General features: G+C 37.6%; 1 protein-coding gene across 2 annotated transcripts in view; it reads left to right on the plus strand.

Annotated features, from left to right (window-relative positions):
* Positions 1–12,017, plus strand: part of MYO16 (myosin XVI) — a 279,137-nt gene that overhangs the window by 117,849 nt on the left and 149,271 nt on the right. For both annotated transcript variants that reach the window (XM_018084334.3, XM_018084332.3), the window contains exons 12-14: positions 1,470–1,535; positions 4,367–4,494; positions 9,996–10,101. In XM_018084334.3, the coding sequence (XP_017939823.2) occupies positions 1,470–1,535; positions 4,367–4,494; positions 9,996–10,101 (300 nt within the window). The remainder of the gene's footprint in view (positions 1–1,469; positions 1,536–4,366; positions 4,495–9,995; positions 10,102–12,017) is intronic.

Below are 12,017 nucleotides of genomic sequence, written 5' to 3' on the forward strand. Positions count from 1 at the left end.
ATTGGTAAACACTGATGAACACATTTGTGGTGAATGAATGTTTTAAGGTCACTCAGATCATAGTGCGGCCTGAGGGAGCAGTGCACTACAATGTGTAATCTTCCTTCTCAAGCCACCAAAAGATCCTTGAAGCTTCCTGCTTCATGTTTTGTGAAGCTTAATAGAGTTTCATTCTTCAGGAAAACCCAACAGAGAAGTCAGAGTGAGTCAGAGAGAGGAAATATATTACCGCATCTTAGAAGAAAAACAGTACTTTTACTATGAAAGGCAATATTTTCTGCCTCCTCAAATCAAGCTACTTCATTTTGAAAAAGCATGACTGGAACCGTAAAGATCATCTAGTTCCAACCCCCCTACCATGGCCAGGGACACCTTCCACTAGGCCAGGTTGAGTTCAGAGCCCCATCCAACCTGGCCTTGAACACCTCCAGGGATCTGGCATCCACAATTCCTCTGGGCAACCTGTTCCAGTGCCTCACCACCCTCCCAATAAAGAATTTTTTCAAAGTATCTAACCTAAATCTCCTACCTTTCAATTTAAAACCATTACCCCTCATTCAGGAATGCTGCTATCCCTGATAAAGAGTTCCTTCCTATCTTTCCTGTAGGCACCCTTTAGGGCCAGCCCTCTGATCATCTCTGTGACCCTCCTCTGGACCCACACTAACAGGTCCATGCCATTCTTGTGCTGGGGGCCCCAGAGCTGGATGCAGCACTCCAGGTGGGCTCTCACAAGTGCAGAGCAGAGGGGCAGAATCACTTGCTGGCCATGCTGCTTTTGATGCAACCCAGGATACAATTGGCTTTCTGGGCTGTGAGTGCTCATGTCCAGACTTCCATCCACCAATACTCCCAACTATGAAACAGAAACATCTTGCAAACTTTGCCATCATTAGATGGTTTACTCCTTTAAATATAGTCAGGATAGTTTTTCTAGATGCATGTTCATATGTTCATATACAGATACACTTGCATAAACACTTATAATGTGTATCAATTGCTCTGTTTTATCCCACAAGGAACATATTTTAATGTATCAGTTCTGGATAACCAATCTATATTGGTTATCCATTTCTAAATTATGTCATCTATCCCATAAAAAAATTACTTGAGGAACTTGTTTATGTGGTAGGCTTGTCACATTTTTGTAGTTTAGCAAATGGTAAACTACAAATTAACTTTCAAATAATCTACTAATAATATATGCAGTGCAATTTTTCTATGCATAATTTTTTCTTATGAAGAACTCAGTTTTGTTGCAAAAAGAGTAATTAATTCTGTATGAATTGTAAATTTAGATCTCAAGTTCAAATTATGGAGTTATAAATTCTGAATTCATGAACTATGTTTAGCATGTTGATAGCTAGATTTAAGAGACTTTGCCAAGAGTTCTTTTCAGAAGAAAACCATTAGCCTCCTTAAACTTTCAATTTATTTTTTAATAAAGCAATTGTATCTTCTTTTTTCAGACCTACATTGGTGATATACTGTTGCTTGTTAACCCATTTAAGGAACTTCCTATTTATTCTACCATGGTAAGCATTCTCTTTTTAAAGGATTGTGGATATTTTTTCAGTATTCATATAGTTCATTTTGCAGGCCAAACTCCTAAAATTAATTTACATATATGCGTTTTTTTTGTTGGGAGCATCTTAGTTTTAATATTTTAGCAAAAAATTTTAAATTACTTCTAAACCCCAGTATTTTTGCTGGGTCTTATTTGTAAAACAGCCATCTTAATAATGCTTTGAATGAGCAGGAGCACTTTAGATTGTCTAAAAACTCTTCATGGTGACCTTGGTGGTTTCTACCAAAGTCAGACTTGGAAAAATAGATGCATACTTCATACAGGGATTGTTTTAGTTTGCAGCCCCCTTGCCCAAAACATGATTATGGAGATAACAACCTTGAATGGTGCACAGATGCTCAAAATGTTTGTGCTCTACTTCAGGTCTCTCAGTTTGGGCACTGTACAGCAATGAGTGCAAAGTGCTCAGCATGAGCTTAGCACTGCACTGAATCAGTCCTAGAGAGGTGGCGTGTGTTGGGCACAGGCAGTGCTTGGGCAAGGGGGACTTGAGTCCATGTGTGACCTGTCATATGCACAAGGCCACTGTCTTACCCTTCTAATCTTTCACTTATGAGACAGACAGCTATTTGCAAGGGGCTTGTAATTTCAGTACCCAGATGCTGATATGAACTTAAGTGGATTTTGTAGATCTGTGGGAGTAGCATAACTGCAAATGTTTTGATTTCTCCGTCTTCACCTAGACATTTTAGAGATACAGTGTTAGTATAACTGTAGTTTATCCTCCCCTCTTATTTTCTCACTGATGCACTGAGATGACGGAGATCAGGCTCCCTGATAAGTAATGTTCAAATTTAAGAATTATATTTAACTTATAAAAATTATAAAGGGTTAAAAAATTGGTGAGCAAATTGTAATCTGTGGCTGTTTGCTATGTCACGTGGCTTTGTGTATATCAGTAGTAAATTTGAGAGAAAGAAATGCTGTGACATTCATGGCAGGAGCAGCAGATTCCAAGTTGGGAGTCTGAATGTATTTCTAGAAATGGATGGAAATCATCCATCATCTCCAAGGCTTTAGATTATTGTGTTTTTTTGCTGTCACTGTGTATTTTACGTTAAACACGTGATTTTGTGCACCAAGAGAGAATGGTAAAGAAAAAGAGTTTAGGTGGTAGGCCTACATGTTAAAATGTTTCCTGAATATTTGCCACATCTTTTCTTGTCTTCCCCGTGATAGATCTATTTCATTAAGTTTAGCATGAGACACTTTTTGTCCTGCAATTGTTTGGGTCATCTTGGATAATAATTGCTTTTACTTCATCACTATCATTTGCACACTATTGTGCATTTTTTGCAGGTATTTCCCTGATGATAAAAAGTCATGGTTGTAAAATCACTTCATGTTTGTGATGCTCAAATATACTGCAGCAGCTTAGCTGATATTATATTAAAGTCTCTAAAAGTTAGATGGCCTGTATTTTCAAGTAAATAAAAGTGATTATTGCAATTCTTCAAGGAGATGCTGACATGCTATATGATGTGGCTCATTAGTTAGCATTTTTGTTTCTGGTATGTAGTTTGTTATTTGTCAAGAAGAAAAAGAATGCAAACATGTATTGGGCATGAAACTATTTTTAAAACCACAACGAAACAATGAAAAGATTATCATGTGTTTTTCAATAACATTTTACATTTCCTTCTCTTTTTGAAAATACTGTTCATAATTTCTCAACAATCATAATTTTTTTATCCTACACTGACCTCCCACACTTAGTTCCAATAGAATACTACTAAAATAAATATTTTTATAAGCAGTCATTCGCTCTGAGATGACGTAAAGAATTCTACAATAATGGACACTGATATACATTGCTACTTATGAAATTCAATGCAATTGCACTTTTATATAGAAATACACTGTACTACTACACTACACATTATAGTAGCATTAGTCTTGTGCTATGGTCATGCTGCTTTGTTACATTTCTGTAGAATTTATTTGTGCCTGATTGGGACAAATATATTCTTGAAGTTTGTGTTAGAAAAATATATAAACTTGCAACATTTTGCAATGAGCGTAAGTGTGTGAAGGTTTTTCTTTCTGCTTTGTGACATTCTGCATGGATTTAATCTTCTGTAGTCTAGTAATTCAAAAGGCCTGAATGAGAACATATCATGGAGAATTCACTCAGCTACAGCATTGTAGATGCCCCCCAGACTGAATAGTTTAATATCTAAATGAATAAGACAGGTATGGGACAGAAAGGGGGAAGAAAATCAGGATATCCTCGGGCGGGGGGAGGGGAAAGTGGTTTCTGTAGCAGATAATTGATTCTACTCAGGCTTTAAGGATAGTACATGTTTCCAGCTATGTGTATCAGAAGTTATTCTATATTGCAGACAGAGTATTTGTGGGCAACTGCTCTGTCATGTAATAAATAAATTAGTTTATAAGTTATGCCTTTAATTTCAATTCTAACTTTTCATGAGCTGTTCATATTTCATATTTTGTGAGATTTTCGAGTCAAGACACAGAAGAACTATAAATGTAAGGTATAAAAAAGTAACTTACTAGGTTTTGTTTTACTTTATGCACAAACTAGTAGTGTTAAGCCCTCCAGTTATGTTTAATTTTGTATCTTTATTAGACCTTATTCGCTTACAGGTCTATTTTCTTTAATTAAAATCTTCATAGATGCTTAACACTATCACTTACATATATAGAGAGATTCTGTTCATAATGCTTAGAGAGCTTTACAAAAGACCCAAGATTAAGGGGATGAAACATAATTAGTTTGAAATGTATTGATCGTGTTAATTTTGTACAATTTTTCAGGTCACCCAGCTTTATTTAAGTAACTCTGGAAAATTGTGTTCCTCACTTCCCCCACATATATTTTCCTGTGCTGAAAGAGCTTACCACATGCTATTCCAGGAGCAGCGTCCCCAGTGCTTTATCCTCAGGTGAAAATTTATCTTTCTATTAATTAATTTGTACCTCCTGCCTTTCAGCTGTTTCCCTTGGGCCTCTGCAGTTGAAATTTCCATTTATTTTTTTCTCCAACTGATTTTTTTTCTGTGTACTGATCTCTGTATCATACATTAGAGCAAAATAGAAATGAAAAAGGTTTAATTACATCTCAAGTTCATAAATTCTCTTGGGGAATTGCCATTCCATATAGCTGCATCTAATTAGAAGCAAGACTTAATGGCAAAGAATTCAGTACTGCCATGTGTGTTTGCTAATATTACATGAATCAGGATTAGAAATAGAATATATTAACAAAAAAAAAGATAAGTCCTTGACTAAATTATAAACCTCTGAGTTGGGGCACCTGTATTGGAGGTTGCGCTCTGCTTCGCTTGTTTATGTGGTCATGAATTTGTTATTTAACTCTCCAGGCTCAAAATGGACTTTTAACCTTTAACCCTCATTCACAGTGTTGTTTCAAAGATAAATAATTTCAAGATTGTGAATGAATTTATTAGTAATGGGAAACAGAGTTTCATCCAAACATGCTGGTTTTATAATGGTGAAACTTTGCATTCACTTGGAACTTTTTGATCCCTAAGTCTGTTAATCCTCTCTGAAAGCAGTGAGGCTGGTGAAATTGATGTACTCAGTCAGAGAAATTTGTTGCTCAGTGTTGTTACTTTGGATATTGCTGTTGACTGAAATACTGGCAAGCGTTTACAGAACTTCATGGCAGACAGAAAAACCTCACTGAAAACAGGTCGATTCTGATTTGGCCAGGAATAAAGGCTGATCCATTTGATAAACCTAATTGCTCTTAAACTACCTTTAATTATAAGAAAAATTAATACTATGAAATGGAGTTTATTTGATACTTAAAAGCAGCTAATAATGTTGGGTTAGTCCATTTGGTAAAATCTAAATAATTAATGTCCAGAAAGTGAAGGTGGTATAGGAAATTTCCATTAGTTTTCTGATAACAACAACAACAATAATAATCACCATCATCATCTGAAAAAATATCTATGATGTAACTTAAATTACTCATCCACCCCATTGCTGTCACCTGCTCATGTGTGTATGTATGAATTGCTATGTGTGGTCAAAATGTATTTCTGCTTTCTTGCCATTTCAGTTGCAAAAAAACATTAGTTATCAGCAAGAGAAGCTTCTTTCACTACCGTGAGGAATGATTCATTGGTTACATATGCTAATAGACAGCACGGAGCAGGGCTTACTCTCTGGCTCTGATGGCATGTGGTATAGCATCCAGTCAGTTTTCCCTTAGTTTTCATTAGAAGAGGAGGGGTTTGTGGGGAAGTTTTCAAGATCTCAGTTTCATTTTCTGTCAGAACCAAATAACTGAAACTCTGCAGTTCCAAAATGCTCCAAGCTTTTGTGTTTTACTTTGTTTCCTCCAACCTTTCATATCGAAGAATACTTTTTGTTCCTGAGAAGTTCTGTTCGTGTTTGGCCTGTGGTCTGTGATTTTAAAATACCTCCAGTCATAAAGCTTAGTTGTGGATACACTTCTGGCCATGCATGTATAGTGCAAGGAGTATGCCTAGTAATGAATGTTAAAAGTAAAAAAATGCACTTTAGTCTAACATGGAACCACAGGCTGAATGAATATGGAGGAGCTCAGAGAATCACTCTGTAGGTAGTAAGGCCATTTCATGTAAGTGCCCAAAAGGAAGGAGGCAATGGATGAACAGTCCTGTTTTTACTAAAAAGGACTCATAGATACATGAGAATGTTACTCTGGAATAAGTTGGCTAGAGGTGCTTCTGCCCTTCTGCTTTTGTCTGGTTGTTTCCTCATTTCCAGACAATCCTTTGTGTCAACACAAATGTTCAGGTGGTGGCATGGTGCACTGAACAGGAGGAATACTCTCAGGTCAAAATTCTGCCTCAGAGAGTGGTTGTTATTCACAATTACTTTTAGTTTAGTTTATAGCAAACCACCTTCACTCATGTGTGCTTAATAACAAGAGCTGACTTTGTATAAACTTTTTATGGAAGTTCCAGAGTAAAATAACATTATGTTATGCTTTTAAATAGCCAGTTGGTGGACTTTTCATGATTAGCTTCCTTCTGACTGCATTTTGCTCCTGCTTTTCACTGTATGAAAATGCATTAAGCACTGACAAGATAAGTAAGGAACTGTCTAGGAAGCCTAAATTTGAATTTTTTATTTCAAAACAGATTTTTTTTTTAATCATTCATATTACTTGAAGGTACAGAGACTAGAGTTGTAATTAAGGTTGTGTTAACTTGTCTCAGTTTAAGGAAACTGGAGTGTTTTGCTGAGGAGGATGAGTTATGAGGTAGACCAAACTCCTCTCTCTCAGCAATCGTAAATCCTAAATTAAGAGTCTCCAACTGAGGAAGTATGGAAAAAGGAAGAAATAACAACCCTTTATTAAAGGATATATGTGTATTGGCAAAAACAGCAACAGAACACAAAAACAACTAAACAATAACCCTGTACCCAAAAGTCCCCTTCAAAAAGGAAACAGTCTGATACTTCTCTGTCCTCTAGCGTGGTTCTAATCACGGTTGGCAGGAGCACTGTTGGATCACTGGAGGAGTAGAGCCTGCAGTGCTTGGTGTTGGCCAGTAGGAGGCACTGTTGGGCTCTGGTGGCCGCGTGTGGGGGCCCCAGATCATGGGAGAAGCTGAAAAATGGAGATTCCCACACACACCGAGGAGGGAAAGGGGAAAAAAGGGCGGTTTCTTTCCCACTAAACTGACGCTGTCTGCAGCTGGCTGTAGACAGGACTCCCCCCTTGTTTGTCAGCGAGCACAAACTCTACGATGAAATCTGAGCAGATTCAGGCTGGAGACACGGCAGGGCACAGGCAAGCTGAGGCCAGAGAGCAGCCAGATGATCAGGTCGAGAGCAAAACAGCCTCAAAGCTTTTCCAACACACACACACACACACACCCCTTGCCTCCGTTAAAGCAGAAAGTGAAGTGTCCCCCATTTACAAGGAGAGGAGAAAAACTCCTCCCCCCTCCCTGCAGGTTTAGAAGGCTATTAGCCTGAAATGTAGTTCTGCCAGCAGCTCCTTTGTGTAGGTAATCACTCAAGGCAGAGAGCTTGAGTGATTCAACATCCCATTCAACATCCCTCCCCCACAGGCAGCAGGGGAAAGAAAAATTCCCATTTGTTTTTTTTTAGAGCAAGTAAACGCATGACATAACTAAATATTAATAAAGAAATAGTAGGAAACGGGGCCTCCATCTCCATAAGAGGAAACTGGAAAGCCAAAGGAGAAATAAAGTGAGAAAACTTAGTGGAACTTGCCTAAAGCCCTGTGTGAGCATAGGATTTAAAATTCTCTGTTCTCTGTTCATTTTCCTTTCCTTTGGAGTACATGGTCTCTAAATCAGAGAAATAAGCCTTTGCTTTGTCTGTTTCATAGTGCCTTCTATGGAAGTTTTAGTGCAGAAGAATGTTTTTCTGCTTCGATGCTAACTTATCTTACACCTTCATAAGGCAGTCCAACCAACAGCTATAAGAAACCAACATTTATATTGTAAATCACACCAGTACCGACCCCTGAGGGACAGCACTCATCACTGGTCTCAATGTGGACAACGAGACCTTGACTACAACTCTTTGTGTGCGGCCAGCCATCCAGCCAGTTTTTTATGCCCCGAGTGGTCCATCCATCAAATCCACGTCTCTCCAATTCGGAGACAAGGATGTTGTGCAGGACAGTGTCAAATGCTTTGCATAAGTCCAGGTAGATGAAGTCAGTGGCTCTGCGTCTCTTCACTAATGCTGTAGCCCTGTCATAGAAGGTCACCAAATTTGTCAAGCATGATTTCTCCTTTGTAAAACCTTGTTGGCTGTTACCTATCACCAGGTGCCTTAGCATAGTTTCCAGGAGAATCTACTCCGTGATCTTGCCTGTCACAGAGGTGTGACTGACTGGTCTGTAGTTCCCCAGGTCTTCCGCTTTCCCTTTTTTCAAAATGGGTGTTATATTTCTCTTTTTCCAGTCATCAGGGACCTGTCCTGACTGCCATGATTTTTCAAAAATGGTACATAGTGGCTTAGCAACTTCATCTGCCAGCTCCCTCGGGACCTGCAGATGAATCTCATTGGATATATCAACATGTATCGAGGAGCCAACCATTGCGGTCTTGGACCATCTACCTCCTACTAATGCTGATAGGAGTTTAAAGTCTAGTGTCAGAACCACCTTATTATAGAAACATGGACAACACAGATAAAAGCAGTTTGGCTCATCACATATAGTAATGAGATGCCTTGTCATATAAGACTAATGTTTTCCAGGTGAACAAATGGGATATTCACCAGAGCTGCATGTATGTCCCATGAGAGTTGAATGAGATTAAATACTGCAGAGATCCCACTGCTATCTGAGTATGAAGTCCTTTTTATCCTTCCCTCTTTTATTTCTTCCTTATTTAATTGATTTCTCCTCTGAAGTGATATTTCAATAGATAAAGCAACGGTCAGACAGATACTGTATTTTGCTGCATCTCATTTTCAGAAACTAAACTGCACAGGTAACAGATTGACCAGTCATCATGGCCATTTTACCTGTTAAAAATCTAACTGGTTGCTGTAGAAATAGCCCTTTAAATTTGATCAAGCGAATAAAGGAAGGAGGAGCATCAAATTGCATTTTGTTTGGTTCAGTTGTCTATAAAGAAAACAGCTTCTTATAATTCAATTAAGAAATTCTTACATGGATTTCTTAATAAGGCTTCACTAGCTTTATCCTTTCCATCTCTTTTTTTTCCTTTTCCTTCCTTCCTCATGCTTGAAGTGCACCACTGATTTTGCTTCCTCCCTCCATCTCTCCACTTTTCTGTTATTTCTTCCCACCTTTGTTGTTCTTTTACCTTTATCTTATTTTCTTTACTCACTTTCCCTGTCAGAGATTCTCATTCTTTTGAATATTTATTCTACATCATGAACAAGGAATCACAGTGATCCGAACAGTACTGCACTGCAGAAACAGGACAGGTTGTAAAATCAATTATCCTCTTCTTTCCTGTTCCTTTCCTATTTTCTTTCCCTTCTTCCTCTTGTATTCTCCACTTTCCATTCCTTCTGACTCCCATCATTACCACAGCAGTATTTCCCCATCTGCAAAGAGAACTAGGCAGCATAAGAGGGCTCCTTTGCTGGACAAAAGATAAAGATAATGTCTATGCTATAAATACCTTCAAAATGGCTTGAAAGCTTTAGATTTGATTGGTTTGACTTGTGGTACAAAACAATATGTCTTGACAGCTCTGACAGCCCTCATGAACATAGTCAGTCAGCCAGTCTCTCTCCTACGTTCTGTTCTTTATTTGCCATCCATAAACCTGCTGTTATTTGAAATGAAAGTTTGACGGAGCTAACTTAAATCTATTCAAACACAGCTAGCAGAGAATATAAAGAGCAACGCAGTTGTGAAACTAACAATGATTCCTCCCTCTCTTCCTTGACTGTCATCTTGCAGTGGAGAAAGTGGTTCTGGGAAGACTGAAGCCTGCAAACAGATAGTGAAACACCTCACTTGCAGAGCCAGCTCCAGCAGAAATACCTTTGATGCAAAGATAAAACACGTAAGTAGCATTGTGATCACTGAGTAGAACAAAGCAAAAACTTAGCCTCTTGAAAAGGGAAAAAGATATTTGAACTGTAAGGAAAAAGGCATCTGCTCTGTAGAAATTCACAAAGGGTTTTTTTTTTTTTCACCACTGAAGTCAAAGGAAATTTCTTTCCCTCAATTTCATTCCCTGAATGGGAACAAGATTAAGCCCATATTGATTCAAAAGTGGAGGCAGTTTTGTTTCTATATGTTTTGGTGACTTTGGAAATCAGTGTTTCAGTGAATAAGAAACATTTGTGTGATAAGTAACTGTTTCCAAAATGGGTACTAATTGCCTTCAGTAGATAAATAAATTTGACTGTATGGTGTAATGGTGCTTCTCTGAACAGTATAAGAAGTGCTGAGACATCTGACGTAATAGAAGGTAAGATAGAAAGTGTAAACTTGCAGGAAAAATGCAAGGATTAAACAGTTATATGGCTCTGTATTTATGTACTAAATATATTTAAGAAATAGGCAAGAGTTATGAATATTTGTTTGGTCATATTTAATTTCCAAAATATGTATTTCTGTATGCCCATATTTAATTCCCTACAAAGGTTAATACGGCATTTTAAATAATGCAACCTCCAAATTGCCAATTCAAATTCTTTTAAAAAATTACCTTTCCCAATGAAATTTCTCATTCGAGATCCCAGCTCAGAGACAGATTTACACAGAAAGTTTTAGCACAGTCTGCCTTGTCGTAGGTCAGTTCTGAGTTTCATACTTTAAAAAAAAAGTTTAGCCTCTTTCACGTGCTCTGATGATCTTCTTCTACAAGGCTTACAGTCAACCCAAGGTCCTTTTGGGGTACTTTTTATGGTTTCACTTGCCGCATGCATGAACTCTAGGATTGTTCATTGTGAGGTTTTAGTAGTGTCATATGAATCACTCAAAACACACTTTCTTCCTGAGGTATGCATGATTCAGTCCAGAAAGATGATAAAATACATTGGAAGTACAGCTACCACTAACAGACAACCTACAAATCAGGATTATTGGGATGTGGGAAAGGCTACAGATACAGTGATTCATAGTTTGTACATTACAGATGATAAGGTAATAAAAATCCTGTGGATTTTGGGTGGATTTTAGGAGTTTTGCATCTGTGTTTTTTGAAGACATGAAATAAGCCTGATGACACTGAGAACACTACAAATGAATAAGCTGTACCTTTATTTTACTTCATGAAGTCATGCAATTGCAATGTTAGTGTTTTTCATGTTATCTGATTCGTTGATGGTATTCCTAAAATGAGACATGTAATCTAGGTTTCACGTGCAATTTTAAGAATATTCTTGTTATTTTCTCACTTTTTCTGAGTTTTAAAGTCTAGTGTTGCAATAATACCATTACATAGGGACAGTGCATTTTTACTATATTTTTAAAGCTAGGAGCCAGATCTACAAACTATATTTGTTTCTACTGTGTATTCTTTTATTTACTACCTACACAGGTTTACTTACAGTTTTGAACTGATCAGGCCATGGATGTTATTCAAGTAGGACTGCAAAATTCAGGTCACATCATCCAAGTCCTTTTCTTTCCTAAAGTTCAGATTAAGTAATGAGTAGAAGAAGTAAGTAAATAAGTAACTTTGTCAATAAGCAACTGAAAACTGTGTGCTTTGGATGCAAATATTACAGCAGGGAATCAGGAGGTGTGAGAAGTATTATTGTCTTTGCTGTAACTTTTCTCCTGAACACAGGAAAATTCCCAGGGACACCCATCATGGTTGTCCATCATGCAAATGGAACAAGAAGTGTCCAGTTAAGAAGAGAAACTAATGTTGGAGGGGTTAGACCAGGCCTAATTTTCTCCAACTAAAAATAGGTTAACTTTTTAAACTACTGTAACTTACTTTATGCAGTAAACAACAGCAATCCC

This window comes from Manacus vitellinus, unplaced genomic scaffold (genome assembly GCF_001715985.3).
Source record: "Manacus vitellinus isolate BGI_N305 unplaced genomic scaffold, ASM171598v3 scaffold_7_pilon, whole genome shotgun sequence".
Classification (NCBI taxonomy): domain Eukaryota; kingdom Metazoa; phylum Chordata; class Aves; order Passeriformes; family Pipridae; genus Manacus; species Manacus vitellinus.